At 37.7% G+C, this 19,031-nt stretch overlaps 2 protein-coding genes across 2 annotated transcripts; one reads left to right on the top strand and one right to left on the bottom strand.

Moving 5' to 3' along the window:
* Nucleotides 1-1,198: 1,198 nt before the first annotated feature.
* On the bottom strand, nucleotides 1,199-6,634 carry LOC137188009 (mitochondrial coenzyme A transporter SLC25A42-like). The gene is made up of 8 exons (XM_067597339.1): nucleotides 6,301-6,634; nucleotides 5,780-5,926; nucleotides 4,365-4,476; nucleotides 4,082-4,107; nucleotides 3,436-3,602; nucleotides 3,184-3,300; nucleotides 2,826-2,977; nucleotides 1,199-2,709 (listed from the first exon to the last, which is right to left on the bottom strand). The coding sequence occupies exons 2-8, from the start codon at nucleotides 5,864-5,866 to the stop codon at nucleotides 2,384-2,386; spliced, it is 987 nt and encodes a 328-aa protein (XP_067453440.1). The 5' UTR covers nucleotides 5,867-5,926; nucleotides 6,301-6,634; the 3' UTR covers nucleotides 1,199-2,383.
* Nucleotides 6,635-8,500: 1,866 nt separating this feature from the next.
* LOC137188008 (MAU2 chromatid cohesion factor homolog) lies at nucleotides 8,501-17,020 on the top strand. The gene is made up of 18 exons (XM_067597338.1): nucleotides 8,501-8,771; nucleotides 9,089-9,172; nucleotides 9,763-9,858; nucleotides 10,108-10,202; nucleotides 10,571-10,598; nucleotides 10,777-10,932; nucleotides 11,129-11,275; nucleotides 11,670-11,760; nucleotides 11,891-11,994; nucleotides 12,188-12,265; nucleotides 12,918-12,983; nucleotides 13,096-13,179; nucleotides 13,667-13,716; nucleotides 13,838-13,915; nucleotides 14,007-14,118; nucleotides 15,151-15,241; nucleotides 15,427-15,554; nucleotides 15,679-17,020. The coding sequence occupies exons 1-18, from the start codon at nucleotides 8,538-8,540 to the stop codon at nucleotides 15,751-15,753; spliced, it is 1,797 nt and encodes a 598-aa protein (XP_067453439.1). The 5' UTR covers nucleotides 8,501-8,537; the 3' UTR covers nucleotides 15,754-17,020.
* Nucleotides 17,021-19,031: the final 2,011 nt, after the last annotated feature.

Here is a 19,031-nt window from a genome sequence, read left to right as displayed (position 1 = left end):
TTCTCAGAGTAACACTAAAAAATAAAAAAAATATTTTAAACTTTTAAAAAAAATAGTATTGTACAGCAATGCTTCATGTAATATGAATCAATTTTCATTTTAGGATTCAGGCTGTTTGATGTGTGTGTGCTTATCATGTTTAATCTACTTGATAGAATCTGAAATGCTATTAAGTGAGTATACTGTTTTATTAAAGATTTCAATAAATGTTCATCTATAATAGCTACTGATTTCTGGGTGTAACCTTCCTTGGGTTCCCAACATTTTTTTATCAATAACTTTGCAATTAAGTTCATATAAATACGTTAAATTAAAAAACTATAATTTATAACAGGGGTATGATTTCAAATTTCTTGAAAATTGTCATTATTTCTCTCTTCTCTTTCTCTTTCTTTCTCTTTTTTATCCTATTATGTCATCATAACATTTACTGTATATATTTTAAAAAAAACATATTATAAATAATACAAATTAATGAAATTAGTTATACTATGTTTTAGTGTATAATTAGCATTTGTAGTGTTTTGCAATATGAATTTACTGATTTTGTTTTACAAAATTTGTGTTTTTTAAAATGGACACAAAAAAAAAACAGCAATCACACTATCAAGAAAGCAACAGAAATGATTTCATGAATGCTTTAAAGAAAACACAAAAGAGTAAAATAACAGTAAAAGTGCATCAGTGAGCAGAGTGCAGGTCAAGTTCAGGCCATGAGGTGATCAGAGCCTAACTAACCTTCATAATGGTCCAGGATACACAAGACTGCTCACTGCTGCCACCTACTGCCAGTGAATGGATGGGTGTTCACTCATACATGTGGGTCAGAAATACATCTAATTGATATATACTGTATGTTGTAATTTTACATTACCATATGTTCCATATTTTATATCATCATTTATTTCTATTAGTCCAACTCAAAGATTTTTCTTAAGGGATACGCACAAAACACAGAAACAACTCGTCTTTGTGATGTTGTAGTAATGCAATTAAAAATCGCAAATTTCATTTCAGCAAAATGAGAAAGTCAGTAGTTGAACCATTGAAGGTTGAACATTTTTGTGTGAGAAGTAAAAACATATTGTGACTACACAACAATGTCAATTCAAATTTCAATTCAATTCTAATGTTCCTGGTGAGGTGATTACCTTTGCTTATCATATGGCCCCCTCAAGTGGACAAAAGGATTCATTGCTCAGTGTTGTGCGAGGACACTTTATTATATGGTCAGTTTTGCTTGAAGCAACTGTAATTTTACATCCTTGGTAGTATTGTAACTTTGAAATGTACATTAGCAGTGAAAGTTGGATTTCTCCTTATTTCAAATGAAACTTGTGACTGAATTAACGACTTTGGCGTTTCTGCATTTTAACTTCATAGATAAACAATGCATCACAATCAAGTAAAAGCAAAGAATCTGGACATCAATGTGAGCACAGTAAAAAAAAGATAAAGATAAAAGAAAAAAGATAAGATATTAACAATATCCACATAAACTAAAATCTGCAATATATATATATATAAATATATATATATATAGATAGATAGATATGAATTTATTTCTCATATATTTGATTTGCCTCTTCTTATTAGACATAATACTATAACATCACACCTTAGTGCTGGATGGACAGTGAAACTGTGCAGTCCTGCTGACATGATCACCCTCCTACAATCAATCATTCCTTCCATCAAGTTCAGTTCAACATCAACATTGGCACCATCATAAAACTGAAAATTAAAAGCATATTGCATAATCACCCTTTTGTTACAAACAGGTACAAATGATATATCCCTGCATGATCGGGCTATTTGAAATCAAATTGAAAGCAAAGTGATTAAAATAAAAATAATAACACAATGAAACTCATTATAAACAAAGTTCTGTCTGTGGATACAGGATTGAGCTGAAAGAACATTGTAAGTGATAAAGTGCAAGCGTTATCTTATTAACACAACACAAACAAAGCCCTTCACATCCATCCGACATAAACAAACCAGTCTTTATCCACACGTCTCCACTTTTAATCACATACGTTACCCTGATGGTACCATTATTTTAAAAAAGTTGTGATACTGTGAACAATTTTAAAGAAATGTTTGTCTCCCAATTCACCTGACAGCGAATCCTAACTGTGCATTTAACCAAGTTTGAAATGCTCTGTTTCAGTATGCATATCAGATCTCTTGTCCCTCTGTCTACTTATACACTCTCACCCTCACATCCTGTCTGAAGGGAACAGGATTGTGCAGCAGGACGGTCCTGTACTGTGATTAAGTGCAGAGGCTAATTTTTGCCATATGACAGACATGACCACCTCTCTCATGCCAGTCTCATCTGTGCTTTCTTTTGTCGCCTCCTCCGTTTCTCTCTTTGGATTCAGAAGGTGAAGTAGCCCATCTGATGCACTTTAAGCAGGAGGTTGTGCGTGATGTCAAACGTAGTGAAGCTAATCCCCACAGCAATGGGCCCTTTAAGCCAGTTCATACTCAGGCCTTTGTATAGTCCATGTACAACTCCCTCCTGTGTTACGATCACACGCATGGTCCCCAGAATTGTACCGTAGGACGAGCCGGTTACTCCAGCTGTCTGCATGCGCCGACGAACCACGTCCAGAGGGTAGGAAGCAGACTGTCCAATCAGGCCTGCACAGGCACCAAAGGCCAAGCGCTCATAGGGGTACGGTTGGGGTCGTTTTGTCTTTTCTAAAGTGAGACAAAAAATGAAAAGTTGAACATCTGAATGACAGCTAAATAGCTAAAAAAAAACTCCACTGTATGCAGACATGAAAATAAAAAACTCAAGTAGTAATTGTCAGTACCTGTGTGTAGTTTTTTGAGGGTCTCGTATGTGAAGAATGTGATCCCTGCATATGGGATGACACCCAGTATGGTAGGGGTGAAGCCTCTGTAAAGGGTCTTCACACCTTCCTCTTGGGAGATCCGCACAAAGACGTGCATGATGTTGCTATACCTGTTGGACGAAGCAGCATCAGGCAAGACATTATTTATCAAACCTACTACCATTTAGTAACTACTATGCACTACAGTGGTGTATTTTATTTGAATGGCAAAACAAAATGGGACTAACATACACAAAGTTGGACCCAAAGACAGAAAAAGGTCCTTTAGTACACAGAAGTAGGTGTTATAGGAATATAACATTGGGCAGATACCTACATTTCTCTGGCTGTGACTGCCATCCGGGCTCGCACCATGTCCAAAGGGTAGGTAAGCATAGCAGCAGTGGTGCCGGCCAGTGAGCCAGCCAGGAAACGAGGGAAAGGAGGCAGAGATCTGATACAAACAACACTGCAGTAAGTATCAGTAAGAAAACTTTCTTTTTGGTGATATTTTTTAAAACGTATCCATTGTTTCATTTAAAAAAATACAAAAAAATCATTACTAATGAGAGACTAATTCTATACTCACTTTCCCTGGAAGCCGTAGTAGCTGCCCAGTAGTTTTTTGTACTCGTCATGAGAGCAGAACTGGATGGCAGCGTAGGGCATGACCCTCACCATAGTGGCAGAGTTCCCCCTCCAAAGACTGAGCAGCCCATCCTTCATGTACGTACAGTAGATGAGCCTGAAGGCCTCCTGTAGATGGTGTATGTTGAGTTAGGAGCAGAAGTAGATGCCCTTCACATTTTCTACATCTAATAATATAATTATCTTAACTTGTACAACATATTTCTATTACATAATTAAGTATACAATCGCATATGAAGTTTTTAAGACTGAATGTGATTTTTAAAAAAATGTTTAATATATAAAAAAGTAAAAAATAACAACAAAAGTCTCAATTCAAGCGATGTATTCCAATTATTAATTTCATACGCTTTTCTTGTTTATCAAAAATAATCAATGCAGAATGGTTTAAAATGAAGAACAGCAGGAAAATACTCATACATGAGACCTGTAACCATCAAAAGTTTAGTATCTGTATTTGCTAAATGACTCAACACTCAAATATTTCTGTGGCAATGACTAATTGATTAATTGTTTACATGTTAAATTGGGTAAACCGAGAATATATCAATGGCTTATTTGCTGATAAGATAGAAACCTGGACTCACCTTAGCTGAGAATCTGTTTGAGGACACTGTGGAACAACAAGAGACACAGTGAACGTCAGGGTTAAACATCACACTCTCCCGTGTAGGCTAAACATCTACTAAGAGGATTAGTAGCTAGTTAAGAACAGTTACAGTCAGTGAAACTCTGGTACGAACAGAAAAACAGTAGATGCATTTACTATTGAGTGTAATACACATAGAGAATTTAAGTCGCTTACAGCTTGTTTTCTGTCTGCATATTCTATATTTGGAAAGTAAGATTTTTGTGGAGAGTTATTCTTACCTTGGAAAATTATCTTGGTCCGATCCAGTGGTGCAATGACTGTTTTAGCAACAGCGCCAGCAAACGCACCACACAGCAGGGAGTCCAGTGCGGTCCATCTGGGCCTCAAGTCCTATTTCGACACACCAACATGTTCACAATGCGTTATTTGTTGTGACATTTTGTCATGTTACAATGATATAAACTGAACCAAACCCAAACACTGACCCTCAAGATAGCTAAAGATATCTTTGTGACCTTACAGTGGTTACTTTTTAAAGTAAGGAAAAAGAATTACCGCTGATGGATCTGTTTAATCATTTATCTCTCTTCATGTGGACATTTGATCCTACAAACCTCACATGCTTATCAGCACAAATGCTCCCATGGCTATCCCTCGGATAAGTTTTTACAACAGAGCAGCAGAAAGTGCACGTGGATTAGAAGCAGAGTGACTCAACTGTTATGACAAAATCACAAGAGATAACACCAGACCGCACTTCACTGAAGCATAGCTGTTTGTTTATGTGTGTGTGCACGCGCTTATGAGCATTCATTTGAGTGAAAGGAACAGTTGAACCCAATAAACAATCTCACCAACTGAGAAGTAGAGCATTTGGCATTAATAACAAACAGTCTTGTTCCACAACTTGGACTAAGAGAGGTTTCAGATTCCATTCATTTTAATTCATGATAAAACTTGTTATATATAAACAAAACACCTCACTATATAATCAAAAAACTTACCTACATACAGGCTACTGTTTGAGGTAAAATGAACACTTTTATGAAAATCTGCTATTATTTGGTGGATTAATCATACGTTAAAAGTTGCTTGGCTTCTGTTTTATAAAATCTTTTATAAATATGTCTTTCATACAGACTAGAATAAACCATCTGCCATGATTCAGCTAATTCAGTGCTACGTAATAGTTTGTACACTGAAGGCAGCTTTAGATTAGCTGGCACCTCCGTGCTATTTAGAGCAATGTACGATAGAGGCATGTCCTCTAAACTATGCATGTTCCAGGAAGGCTCTGTATACATGACAACAACAACTCCCATAGCACTGAGGAGAACCTGAGAGTCAGACAACATGTTTACACGTTTGTTTTAGAGTTGATCATCATAAAGAATAACTGACCTATTTCACAAATGGTGTCTTTGTAAAATGAATTTATGTACTTTTTTTTTAACCTTAGTGTATAATTTATGGGATGACAAATAGCTGACAGAAGGGGATTTTATCCATAGGAGGACGGTGGTGATCACCAGGTCAATGACAATGTTTAACCACAATTATTCAATATAAGATCAAACATAACTTGCTATTCATATCCCAACTGTTCTAATGTGTCAAAACAAGTGCAAGTTAATCAGCAGTACTAGTACTAGTAGTAAACATGTAAATGAGTCAAAAGAGAAATAATACAAACCTTTGCTTGGCTGGAGGGTGGCAGAGCCAGCACTGTGGCCTGGGCCACTGGCAGACGGCTCTGGTGGTCGTGCACACGGTGGGCCATGTGTGCCCTTCAAAGATTACCAAGGCTGTCAGAGACTCAGTCAGTCATTCAGGAAACCCTCTGCAGAGGACAGTATACGAGGAATGATGTATTGCAATTAAAAAGATACTATATTTAACTAAACAACAGCGTCGCACTGTCTCTGTGTCTTCCCCATAACGTGAGTACGTGATTAAACGCACGCCCATCAACAGCCTGGCTTGTAAACAGGGTATTGAATTACTGAAGCTCTGCTGTATTTTCTAAGACAAGTCATATATACTGTTAAAATTAACCAGTCATCAAACTAATGCAGGCAGCTAACTTAGTCACCACACCTCAAACAAATAAAACTGCGAATCATAGTTAAACTACAATGAATAAAAAGGCCTGTGCATCGTTATATATTGCAGATCAATCTGTTTATTGATAAATGCTGAGGTTTTTTTTGTTACCTGCACTTGTGTATAAACGGGCTCCGTGTTTACAAATCTTCGATGTGCTCTCTCAGTCACCAGTCTGCCCAGATTGTCGCACACATTTCTTGTTTGCTCGCTGGAGGCTGGTCAGGTCAGTCGCTTATAATAAGCTTGTAAATTGCAGTACGCAGCGAGGTGTCTGCACGTCTTTCCACGTTGTTGACGTCTCTGAAGATGATTGTAAAAGACAAGTGTCAAGCTGCGCCAGAGTGTGCTGCTTATTTATAGACGGACGACGCCTGCAACGAAACTCTGCGCAGGGCCGCCGCTTGGTTCCGTGTACAACATTATTTGTGCTTTTCAAGGTCTTGCAGAAACTAGGGCAACGTTTACCAGTATTTTGGACTACAATACCCAAGAGCTAATCCCGTTATCGGGGGGAAATATCGCGAGTTTAGCTGCAACATTGGGTTGCCAGGTTTGTTCATCATATTCAACAGGGACATGCAACTTCGTTTTAAGTCTTAACTTGACGCTCACTCTTTTTCCTCACACATTTCGACTTTCAGAGAAGTTTCTCACCAACAACACAATTAAATGAATTATATATGTTTACATTTAATTTGTTTTCACTTTTCAAAAGTCATTTTTACTCCTTTTAATGATTAAATGTATTTTGAGACGGCCTCATGTATGTGCTATATACATACATTTAGGCCTTGCCTAAAATAAAATAAATTCTACTCAACATTTTATCATTAGGCCCATTGCTCATCAAGAGTTCTACCAGTGCATTTTAGTATTTTATGTTGTGTAAACAAGTCTTGTTTGGAAAATAAGGTCCACTAGGTCTTTTAGTAGCTGTTCTGAAACTTTCAGTCATATCATATGATCTTTACCAGCAGATTTCCCTGTTGTCATCAAATTGTAGTTTAGATCTTAAATTTCCATTTTTTGTGCACTTTAAGGATCTCATCCATTTAAGAGCTTGTGTTTCATTTTTGTCAAGTAAAGTAGGTTTATGGCAGCAACTAATAATATTTTTTTTTATTATTGATTAATCTGTCAATGTTTTTTCCTTATAAATTGGAAATAGAAAAAAAAACCCATATAATATATTACAATTTTCTAGAAATAACATCTTTAAATTGCTTGTCAGTCCAACCAACAGTAGCAAATCATCATTTTAGAAGCTGGAACAAGAGACAGTTGGCATTTTTGTTAAGAAACGACAAACAATTAAGATGTTTTGTTCTCAATTAAGGGATCTATTAATTGACTAAACAGTTTAGCCCTAGGTTTAATAAAGTATAATTATTAATTTTCTAGAATAATCCCTTTCAGAGTATTAAATAAATAACTGTACATTAACATTTAAGAGGTACTTTTGATAGTGATGTTATGGGTGGCCCATGTAGTCCATATGGTCAGCTAAAATACATATTGGGTTTATTCTATATTTTGCATGGAAAACCTTACAATATTTCTCTCTGAAACACAATAATAATCTGAAAATATCTAAAATATCTGCAGCACCTGAGGAAATGTGTTCGTTTGTGCATTGATGTTTTTTATACACCCACTATATGTATATAAAATAATGTCTTTTTTTTTTTTTTTTTTTACCACTTAATACATTTCTCAGCACTCTGTCCTCTCTTCATTTCTTTGCACTATTTGTATCCTGTTTACAGTTCACAGAAACGGTTTCACCTGTACATAGTCATTCCTTGCATATGTTTCTGAGGATTGTTGTGTTGATATTCTGTATAAGTAGGGCTACATTGAGAGCCATAAACCAGGGTCAAATTCCTTGTATGCGTAAACATACTTGACCTATAAAGATGATTCTGATTCTGATATGTACTATTTATGTAAAATAATTCTAACTAGTACAAAATCTTTTATTAATATAGATCAGTGGTTCTTAAAGTGGGGTTGGGAACCCCCAGGGGTCCTTGAGGGGGTTGCAGGGGCTGGGGTCCCCAGCAAAAAGGGGAATCATTTATTTTCACTATAATTTCATCCATGAGTAACACAGTGACAGAATGTATGACTATACACGACGTGACGTGAAAAAGTTTGAGAACCAGAATTAGATAACAACTGTTAGTCATACATGACTAAATGTTCACTAAAAAGAATAAAATCAAACTAAAAGGGTGAATTGGGGGGTTTAGACGCTGTGACTGTGGGTTCTACATGACCGAACCTGGCAACCCGGGAGTCTGGCCATAGCGCTGAAAAACCAAAACTTGTTGTTGTCGGGGAAAATGGCGTCAAACGTAGAGGCCCCGGAGCGTTGGTACCTCGCCCTACTCGGCTTTGCGGAGCATTTCCGAACCTCAAGTCCGCCCAAAATCCGCCTCTGTGTGCACTGTCTACAAGCCGTGTTTCAGTTTAAGCCTCCGCAGAGGATCGAGGCCCGGACACATCTTCAGCTGGGCTCGGTTCTCTACCACCACACCAAGAACAGCGAGCTGGCCCGCAGCCACCTGGAGAAAGCGGTGAGGGACGTTTGATCTGGGAAAGAGCGGGGATGCAGCGGAGACCGGGGCGGGTGTAGGCCACAGCCAGCGAAAACAGCGATAGACTTTAAATAGCTGTTCCTTTTAAATTGGTAACATTTAGAAAGAAGTAAAAATTTAAGATTAGTTATTGTTTCATTTAGTCGATCGTTTAATTACATATTGGTCCCCAGTCGGCCGCTTTCGTTCTTTCTCTGTTGGCCGAGTAAGCCGCTGTACGGGATTATTATAGGTCCAAATGATAGCAAACACCGTCAGTACAACCCCGCTAACATCTTGTTTGTTCTGTTTTGCAGTGGTTTATATCTCAACAAGTCCCCCAGTTTGAAGATGTCAAATTTGAGGCTGCCAGCATTTTGTCAGAACTCTTTTGCCAACAGGTAAGACCATGTTAGGCGAACATTTTAAGTAATTTAAAATGTTTTTGTGAGGTGGAAGTAACGTCAGTCTAACTAATAGGGCTGGGCAGTATATCGATATTGTGATATGAGACTAGATAGATATTTTTTTTTTTACATTTTAATAGTGTGATATTGCATAAGTGTCTTCTTTTCTTGTTTGTAAAGTTGCATTACAGAGCAGTGATGTAATTTTCTGAATTTACTAGACCGTTCTACCTGTTTTATTATTTGCTTTTATCCCCTTAGTCATTATATCCACATTACTGATGTTTATTTATCAAAAATCTCATGTAAATATTTTGTGAAAGCACCCTATAGCCATCCCTACAATATTGTGGCAGTATCGATATTGAGGTATTTGTTTACAAATATTGTGATATTTGATTTTGTCTATATTGCCTAACCCTACTAACTAACCCATTCATTCATCACCTCATAAGTGACATCGACAAAATTGTGTGGTGAATTTCATGTTTCCTTTTTTTTTTTTTTTCATTCAAGCAGTACTGGTTGCACAATTGTATTTACTATTGACCATTAACTATTGATCTTCTTCATCAATTTTCAAGAATTTGGTGGACTCTGCAAAACCCCTTCTGCGCAAGGCCATCCAGATTTCTCAACAAACACCATACTGGCACTGCAGATTGTTGTTCCAGTTGGCGGTATGTGTCATAGAAGTACACTATTTGACACGCTCAAGTCATTTTCATGCTGACCCAACAGAGTTGAAATGGGAACAGACTCATAATAGTCTTAAAGACACTTTGGTAGCCAATTTTAATCTTGAGCGCAGTTTACTCACTCACACACAGTGCTTTTTATGTTTCCCACAAGATTTTACTATAATCTAGATCTTGTGTGCAAATAGCAGAAATTTCTCATGTGATGATGTTAATTTTCTTATTCTTCAGCAACTTCATACACTGGAGAAAGACTTGGTGTCAGCATGTGACCTGCTGGGGGTTGGAGCTGAATACGCTCGAGTGGTGGGCTCAGAATATACCAGGTACATATTTTACTTTTGACATGTTTAAAAAAACTTTAGCTACATTTTCCATACACTGTCTTTTCACTGTGGGTTTTAGGCAAATTATATGATGTGTAGTGAGGGAAAGGAAAAAAAAAACATGAGAAAGTTCCCATTACACATAAAATAATTGTTTTCCATCGTCATTCACTGAAAAATCTTGTTACTGTTAAACTTTTGAAACTAATGCACACCTCTCTTGCAATAGCCACGTTTCTCCTGTCCTGAGTACTAACATGTTCAACATGGCCTTGACACTGGTGCATCCCTGATAACAATGTAATTGTGGCACAAAGTATAAGTAAGAGTGTGGTGAAAAAGCTGACTTGATGTTTTTGCTTTTTAAGGGCGCTGTTTCTCCTCAGTAAAGGAATGGTAAGTCATTTGCTACACTTCATGTTTTAAGTACTGTTTTATAAAAAAATATTACAAAATAACCACTTTTATTATGTGGAAGAATAACATAACAGAAACTATAACAGTGAAAAGCTACACGACAGCAATATCACATTCTGTCACATTTTGATTTCGGTGATGTTTTCTCATCTTCTAGTTGCTGCTAATGGAGAGGAAGCTGGGAGAAGTGCATCCTCTGCTCACTCTGTGTGGAACCATTGTAGAAAACTGGCAGGGAAACCCCATCCAGAAGGAGTCCCTGAGGGTGTTCTTCCTGGTCTTACAGGTCACACACTACCTGGATGCTGGGCAGGTAGGAAATCCAGTCCGGTAGGGTTACAAAAAGTAGGACATAGGATTTAAATGACACAGTGTTTATTAGCACACAGGTAAATTGTTGATCATGATGTATGCGTACGTTGAATTTTATAAAGGGAAATGGATGTTTGAGTGTATAAAAGCTTCCAGGAGCTGAGATAGGATATATTATCATATCTGTATCTCCCCAGGTGAAGAGCGTGAAGCCGTGTCTGAAGCAGCTGCAGCAGTGCATCCAGACCATCTCTACACTCCACGATGATGAGATTCTGCCCAGCAACCCAGCTGACCTCTTCCACTGGCTCCCTAAGGAGCACATGTGTGTCCTTGTATATTTGGTAATGCCACTTTTCATTCTGTGCTACATAAAAACTCTAACAAGTTATAATGAAAATGAAAGCAACATCAGGGCTGTCACGGTTTAGAGTTCCCATTAGAGTGTTGTGGTTCTACTGCAGTGTAGGTTGTAAAAATCCTAAAAGTCTTAAATGTCTTTTTTAATGTGCCTGTTACTCATAAAGCCTTAACAAATGACACAGTTATTGAGGCTGTTTTGATCAGCCTCATGGAAAGCTTGACACAACTGTAGTGTTGCAGAGATTCTGTGACTGTGGGAGCCCTAAACAACAACCTGCCTCCTACTAGTAGCTGTATAATAAAACCTTTGTGCTTACAAAAGTACACATTATTTGGAATTGATTCAGTATTTAATGTATATTTGTCCTTTGACAGGTGACAGTCATGCACTCCATGCAAGCAGGCTATCTGGAGAAAGCCCAGAAGTACACAGACAAGGCTCTTATGCAACTAGAGAAACTAAAAAGTGAGTTATCTCCTGTATTCTTGTGCTTTTTTCAAGTAATATTAAACATTTTTAACTATGTAATGTGGGAACAGTTTGCAGCACTGGTTTGTGTACATTTTTTTTCATTTTTTTTATCTCCATATTTCAGTGTTGGACTGCAGCCCCATCCTCTCTACCTTCCAAGTCATTCTACTGGAGCACATCATCATGTGTAGACTTGTCACAGGCCACAAGGCTACTGCATTACAAGAGGTATATTGTTGCTGGATTCATGGTCATTTTAATGAGCTCTCTTCTATTTAGTATGTGGCAACATGCAAGAAAATGCAGTCCAAAGTCCAGCAGCCTCGAGAGCTCAATTTCGTAGCAGCTCAAGAAAGATGAATTTGCATACTTGAACAAGCTTGTGAAAAGTCAACATAGACACTCTGTTCTGTCCTTCCAGATCTCACAGGTGTGTCAGCTGTGCCAACAGTCGCCCAGGTTATTCACCAACCACGCTGCTCAGCTACACACGCTATTAGTGAGTATCCTCAAATTAAAATTTCTCTCTAACATTTGCATGTACAACCGTGAGTGCCTGCAGGGAAGTGAACAGGGCCACTATTGTAAACCAAGAAAAAGAAGACAGAACGTTTCACAACATGATCATAAATTCAAGCAAAGTAAATTAAGCTGCACTGAACTAAAACATTTGGTGTTTACCTGCAATGTCAACAGATCACAAGGAGAAATCTTTTTGGTAATCTGTTTTCTGTTTTACTTCCATTGAAGAAATTGTTTGGGAACTTTGGTGACGTCACAAATGTATAACTAAGGATTTATTATTACAAAAATTTTCTTAATCAAAATACTGGTACCAAAAAAAAACACCCACACAAAAAGAATCAAATAAAACACATGGAAAAAATGAAACAAAGAAGAAAAAAATCTAAATGTAGTACAGAACAATCCATACACTCAAACTAAAAAATAACTAGAACTTAACAGGTACTGAAATAAGATTTTAAAACAATTATTAAAACTTTCATAGATTTGTCAAAACACAGATATGGCTGTGAAAAGTAAGAAGTAGTTATCCATTTCTGAAGCTGTCATCCTGAAGGACCTACAGTTTCTTAACACTGTAACTGGATTCCTCTAATAGTTTTTTCTTTTTTTTCCCCACACACCAGGGTCTGTACTGTATCTCGGTGAACTGTATGGATAACGCAGAGGCACAGTTTACCACAGCCTTGCGAGTGAGTATACGGTGATTTTTGCTGCAACTCCACAGCTATCGTGACTCTTCTCCTCTGCGCAGCTGCTCTCTCCTCTCGTCTCAGACATGTTTGTTTACTGTTTGTGTTCCAGCTCACCACACACCAGGAACTTTGGACATACATTGTCACCAACTTGGCCAGTGTCTACATAAGGGAAGGAAACAGACACCAGGAGGTCAGTTAAGTAACAGGTTGCATCGTTGAATTACAACATTGAGTACTGCAACGAGTGATTTCAGAATAATCACAAATAGAAAGGATGTGGGAAAATATGATTCCCTCTTGGGTTAATGTAATGGGCTTTCCCATAATGGACAGGGTCCAAGTACAGAATGACCTTATCTCATCACATGAAAGTCAATTAACAAGATATCACTGTACAGAAATGAAAAAGTTACTGTATGTTTGTTTTAATTTAGACATTGGGTGCCATTACATAGTTTGTCCACCAGAGAGCACTGACCAGTGTAAAATGTAGCACCGCATACAGTACTTTGTTAATCAAATTTAAGATATCCTTATCTTAGTGCTAAGAACACAGTCAGGTGATTAGAGTTATCCAGGATGAAAGCACATTCTTATTTTGAAATAAAGGGAACATGAGTGGACAGGCCTCCTTTTTAAAAATAACTAATATGTTTATTTTAAATTCTCTTCTCCAGCTGTACAGCCTCCTAGAGCGAATAAACCCAGACCACAACTTCCCAGTGAGGTAAGAAACGTAAGATTTTATACTGTGCAGTACAAGAAAATACATTAAAGCAATGTTTTTTTTGTCAAAAGTGCTCCGTGTCATTTACTTAACAACCACTGCTCTTTTGTTTTTGATCCAGCTCACATTGCCTCCGCGCTGCAGCATTCTACATCAGAGGGCTCCTGTCCTTCTTTCAAGGACGCTACAACGAGGCCAAGTATGACATGTCTTGAATAGTTTTATGCAAACACGCCCACAGATCCACCCTGCACCTGTGCATGTTTATATTCATATGTTTTATGTTGCAGGCGTTTCCTAAGGGAAACCCTAAAGATGTCTAATGCTGAGGATCTGAACAGACTGACCGCCTGCTCCCTGGTTCTGCTGGGCCACATCTTCTATGTACTGGGCAACCACAGAGTAAGACTAAATTAATTATATATGTTGAACAGTCACACAAACACTGACTTGACATTCATTTTGCGCTATCGGGCGTCCTTTGAATTAGGTTTAACAACAGGTTTTACAGTAACTAGGTCAGCAGAGCAGTACATTGTGTCTTTTTTGATTGAAACAAGACACAATGTTCTAATTTAAAGAGAAAATGTTCTTCTCTCGTTCATCTCATTGATTGTGCACCTGAGGCCTCATTTATAAAACTGTTTACACTCAAATAATTATAAAGTAAGAACACTATATTCACCAATTTATAAAGTTGCTCATATGATCACCTAATAAATCACAATGAGGACTGGCCCATACACAGGCTGCATATCATGTCACGCTAGCTCCTACAGTTAACATTATATGGTCAAAGTGGCATTTGTTGATGAACATGTAAATGAGCTTGTTATTTAGTTGGGGTTGAGGCCAAATGAGTTATAGACTTTTGACCTAATTTAAAAAAAACGGGTGGCAGCATGTCACAGCAACGGAGAATGAAGCCATCTCAGGGGAGCTGGGGAAGCAGTTGAGATGAGGAAGCATGTTGCTTCACATCAGCAAAGCATAGGTGAGATTGGTCAGGGTCATGGCACGGCCCCCCTTGAGAGTTGCTCGTTAATGGTGTTTCACAGCGGGAGGTGCACTGCAAGTGGCACGCATTAAAGAGTCCCTTTCTTGCTTGTGCTCACATAGGATGACAAAGCAAAAAGGCTGACAGAGACTGATATACTATATGAATATTTTCTGAATATTGAATGAATGATTCAATCATAATAAGCATAGCTGCCAGCCTGCTCCTCCCTAACTGACCACAGTAGCCACAACAATCTTAAACATTGCTTTTTAAGTAATTAAAGCGTGTAAATTAGTAGTTTATGCAGGGGAGTAAATTCATGTGCACTCATTAATTGGAGAGTACAAATTACCCCCAAATGATGATGAAGATTTCACCCTTAAGTTTAAAAAATGACTATTTTCTGTGATGGTTTTCTTTTCTTTTCTCTGTAGGAAAGTAACAACATGGTTGTACCCGCTATGCAGCTGGCCAGCAAGATCCCTGACATGTCTGTTCAGCTCTGGTCTTCAGCACTGTTGAAAGGTAGACAATGAACTTCTTTCCTTATGTTTGGTATAATGTCATTTATGTTCTTAAACTTGTTACTTGTTAGACTTTTTTGACCTTTTTAGATTGACTTCACATTTTGAAGCACAAAAATCTCTGTGCTCAAAAAACAGGCTGTGGGTGAAGGGAGATTTTGACCATGTCTTTTGTTGTGCTTGCAGACTTGAACAAGGCCCTTGGGAACACCATGGATGCCCATGAAGCAGCCCAGATGCACCAGAACTTCTCCCAGCAGCTGCTGCAGGACCACATCGCTGCCTGCAGCCTCCCTGAGCATAACCTCATCAGTGTATGTGAAACAACTTGCAATGCAATGCCATACTAGATACTAGATTCACATATAAAAATGTTTTGTGTTCTGTGTCTATGCTCTGTAGTGCTGCATTTACAGTGTATCTCTGTCTGTTTTTCAGTGGACTGATGGCCCTCCTCCTGTCCAGATCCAAGCCCAGAATGGCCCCACCACCAGCCTTGCAAGCCTGCTATGAGGAACCTTCTGTCTCGCATATGACAGTAGCTGGTACATTATCACATGCAACAGACTGATGCCTAAAAACCTGCTATCCAGACCACTGTAGTTGAGATTTGTAAGGATTTTAACAGGTGACTTCATTAACTTCTCAAGATTGCTTCCTGATTGTCTGCTATCACGTTTTTTAATTGTTGTAAAACAATTACAACTACTGTTGTACATGTAATTGACGCTCTGAGATGGCATGGATGCTTACTAGGCATAATAGCAGGGCTAAACTCTTGATTAGAGTAGTGAAGGATACGCAGCAACGTATACAAGGGCTTCTTTGCCTCAGATACTGAGAACCCTTCTCTACGATTGCCAGGTTTCTTTTCCATTTGTTGGAAAAACAAGGGGATAGATAGGAGGGCAGTACAAAATGTAGAAGAAATTAATTTATTCATGTTGATATTTTTGTAACTGTTGTTAAATATTTTACATCTTGCCTTTTTGTATGGATGCTGTTTTTTTTTGTTTGTTTTTTTTGTTTTTTTTTCTCATGCATGGAAGTTACTGATGTGGACTCCCTGTATAATAGTTTCTGACCTGGGTTGCTAATAATAAATTCTTGGTAGATATTTTTTGCACAAAATCCATATTAGAAAAAAAATGGAGACCTCTTGTAATATATTTTCACAAAATAATCAGTTGAAAGGTTTCATGCCACAAATGCTAGATTGAGAATGGACTAATTGACAGCGTACATTGTTCTGGGATAATGCTCCATCAACTGTGTGCAGTTCCTCTACAGACCAGAAGATGCCTCTGTTGGGTCTGTGAATGAGCAATGTTTAACTTCTTCAGAATTTTATATCATTTGGTGGCTTTGAGGGATGCCACATACCCTTTAAAAAACACATTTAACTTATGTATTTTTTGAAGTTCCATAATATATGAATTCCTGTTGATATATTAATTTTTACAAATCGTGTCTAGACTTTTGGAGCTCACAGTAATCTTCAAATATTCAAAAAAAAAAAGAATTTATTTTGTTATCTTTTCATTTGTCTTGATAGTTCTACTAAATGGTTTTCTTTACAGTATGTTTGTATAGATTTGCCACTTGTTGAACCTTTATTGTACAGTGACATTTTATAAAGTCAATTTAGTAAAGTGTCATGAGACACTCTGTAAGGACACAGTTTAAGCTTGAGTACTAGTCATATTCTATCCAATGCCTATGTTTTTAATGCTTATGTTTTCAATAATTTTCCAATAAAAATATGATTGAAATTTTGTAATTCAGTGATTCACACATCATTTTGTAGACATGTAACTAAAATGAATTTTGTTGGATTCATTTTCAAGACTGTTAAGTGCCTAAGAGCATTGGAGACATGCTCTGTTAATAATCATGTTAACTGGATTTGCACCATCTTCAGATGGGCCGCTAATACTAGCTGCCAAAACAAACCTGGGTCGCTCATACTACTGATGACCCGCTGACGTGGTAGACCATGCAAAACAATGAGAAAGACACAGTGAATGCCAGTAGTTATATGACACATAATTACACAGAGTAGATAATTATTAACAACTGTGGTAGTTAGGAAGTTAGTATTGAGTATGTCTTATAAGTACCCTTTAGATGGTGCTAGACTTCTCAAATTTATAAAAGCAATTATCTTCAAATATGGTCAAATCTAATTTTTACATTTACTACAATATATTTCACTTTATGTACAATTACTGTAAACAACACTTCCAAAGAATATACACATTAGAATTAAAAAAACACCCACAGTGTAAAAATCTATGTTACTGCAATGCACCACTACAATAACTATAGTATCCGACTTTTTTAGTGGTCAGTTCGATTGATGCCTTACAAAACAGTTTAGAAGGTGACTCTCATTAAGTGATGCAATTTCAATAATGATGGAAAAAAAAACTGTAGTTGCAACTAACTTTTTTTAGTGTGTCCAATGCTTTACACAGTCTGATCTATCGTATCGTAAAACATCAACCAACAAAAATGAATTTCATGATGTATTGTAGAAAGGTGTTAGATGTGACCCAAGAAGATGCATTCTGTTTTAGATGCATAAAACTTTTTTGAATGCTCATTGTTGCTATAAATAATGGAGTGACTGCTGCGTTCAAGAGCTTTCCACTGAGTCCCAGTACTAAAATTCATCAAAGCACTTTTTGATTTGTTGGGTCATAAAAAACTAAGACCATGAGTAGAGCTGCTGCATTCTCAATGGGAAAGCATTCATTTGCACCACTCAGAAATGCATTTAACTAGCTATTTGAGGCCTGTGTGGAACAGTAAAGTAAGTTACCACTTAGACTTGTATGTATCCTCTGGGGTTAATATTGCACCGATACAAAGCAGGCCTAGACGTGGTGCTTACTAGGAGCCAGTATGGAGCTATTTCAGTGTTGAGGACTTTTGTGCCCACCTTCCTGCACACCTCTATTCCTGCACCCTGTTCAATGAGTTACTGTAGAGAGGTAAGAAATGAAGAGATGACTGCTGCTCATATGCCTCCATAGTGAAGGATGTCCTGATGTTCTTTGTTATCTCCCTGACAAGTCTGTCTCTCTGCAGGTGATCAACTGAGATTTTGATGTGATGATTACCAAGTCAGTCTCAGGTCTGCAACTAGTCAGACAACAAAAAGAGACTCAGTTATTGGATATGAACCCGAGTGTCCAGACCAGAACCAGATGACAAGCTATAGAGATGGTCAGCTTGGTTACCGAGTCATGTATTCCATCAGCCATGTTGTAGGATGTATTTGTGTCCCTGGGCAGACTTGAGGCACAGGCCAGCCAGGTTCACGGTGAGAAAGATAGAGTAACTCAGCAATAGTCTGAGGCTCTCAGGAAGTTGGCGGGGGCTGGTTTGGCATGGTCTTCTGGCACACACTGGACTCATACAGCAAAAGAGTGGAACTTCTGTCTCCATTGATCCTGGAGCTGCTACAGGGTCCTCTGTGGTCTTAGGAAGATCCTAGGAGAATGGCAATGGCCAGTTCCATGATAATGTCTACTTTTATGGACTGGGTTAGCACAAAGAGGCACTGTTTTTCCTCCTTCCTCATTTATTCCCCCTGTTATGTTGTCACTGAAACCTCCCATGGATTTATTTATACAGATTCAGCATTAAACTCGATGCTATTGTAATGATATAGTGTACTGACGTAGTGGCGCAATAAAAGATGGTCAGTTTGATGCTTTAAAAAAATACTGTCAGGTTATGAATTTACTATTCTGCAAAAAAAATTGATAAAAAAAAGGAATTTA

Source organism: Thunnus thynnus, chromosome 8, assembly GCF_963924715.1.
Source record: "Thunnus thynnus chromosome 8, fThuThy2.1, whole genome shotgun sequence".
In the NCBI taxonomy this organism is placed as follows: domain Eukaryota; kingdom Metazoa; phylum Chordata; class Actinopteri; order Scombriformes; family Scombridae; genus Thunnus; species Thunnus thynnus.
This window is presented reverse-complemented; position numbering and strand designations above follow the sequence as displayed.

Bases quoted from the DNA above. Each gene is read 5' to 3' on its own strand.
- LOC137188009 (XM_067597339.1), bottom strand. From the start codon at position 5,866: ATGGCCCACCGTGTGCACGACCACCAGAGCCGTCTGCCAGTGGCCCAG. The intron at 3,603-4,081 runs GTGAGTCCAGGT...CACCATCTACAG, and splicing joins CAAACAGATTCTCAGCTAAG to GAGGCCTTCAGGCTCATCTA. The intron at 2,978-3,183 runs GTAGGTATCTGC...TTCGTCCAACAG, and splicing joins GCAGTCACAGCCAGAGAAAT to GTATAGCAACATCATGCACG.
- LOC137188008 (XM_067597338.1), top strand. From the start codon at position 8,538: ATGGCGTCAAACGTAGAGGCCCCGGAGCGTTGGTACCTCGCCCTACTC. The intron at 11,995-12,187 runs GTATATTGTTGC...CTGTCCTTCCAG, and splicing joins AGGCTACTGCATTACAAGAG to ATCTCACAGGTGTGTCAGCT. The intron at 12,984-13,095 runs GTGAGTATACGG...TTTGTGTTCCAG, and splicing joins AGTTTACCACAGCCTTGCGA to CTCACCACACACCAGGAACT.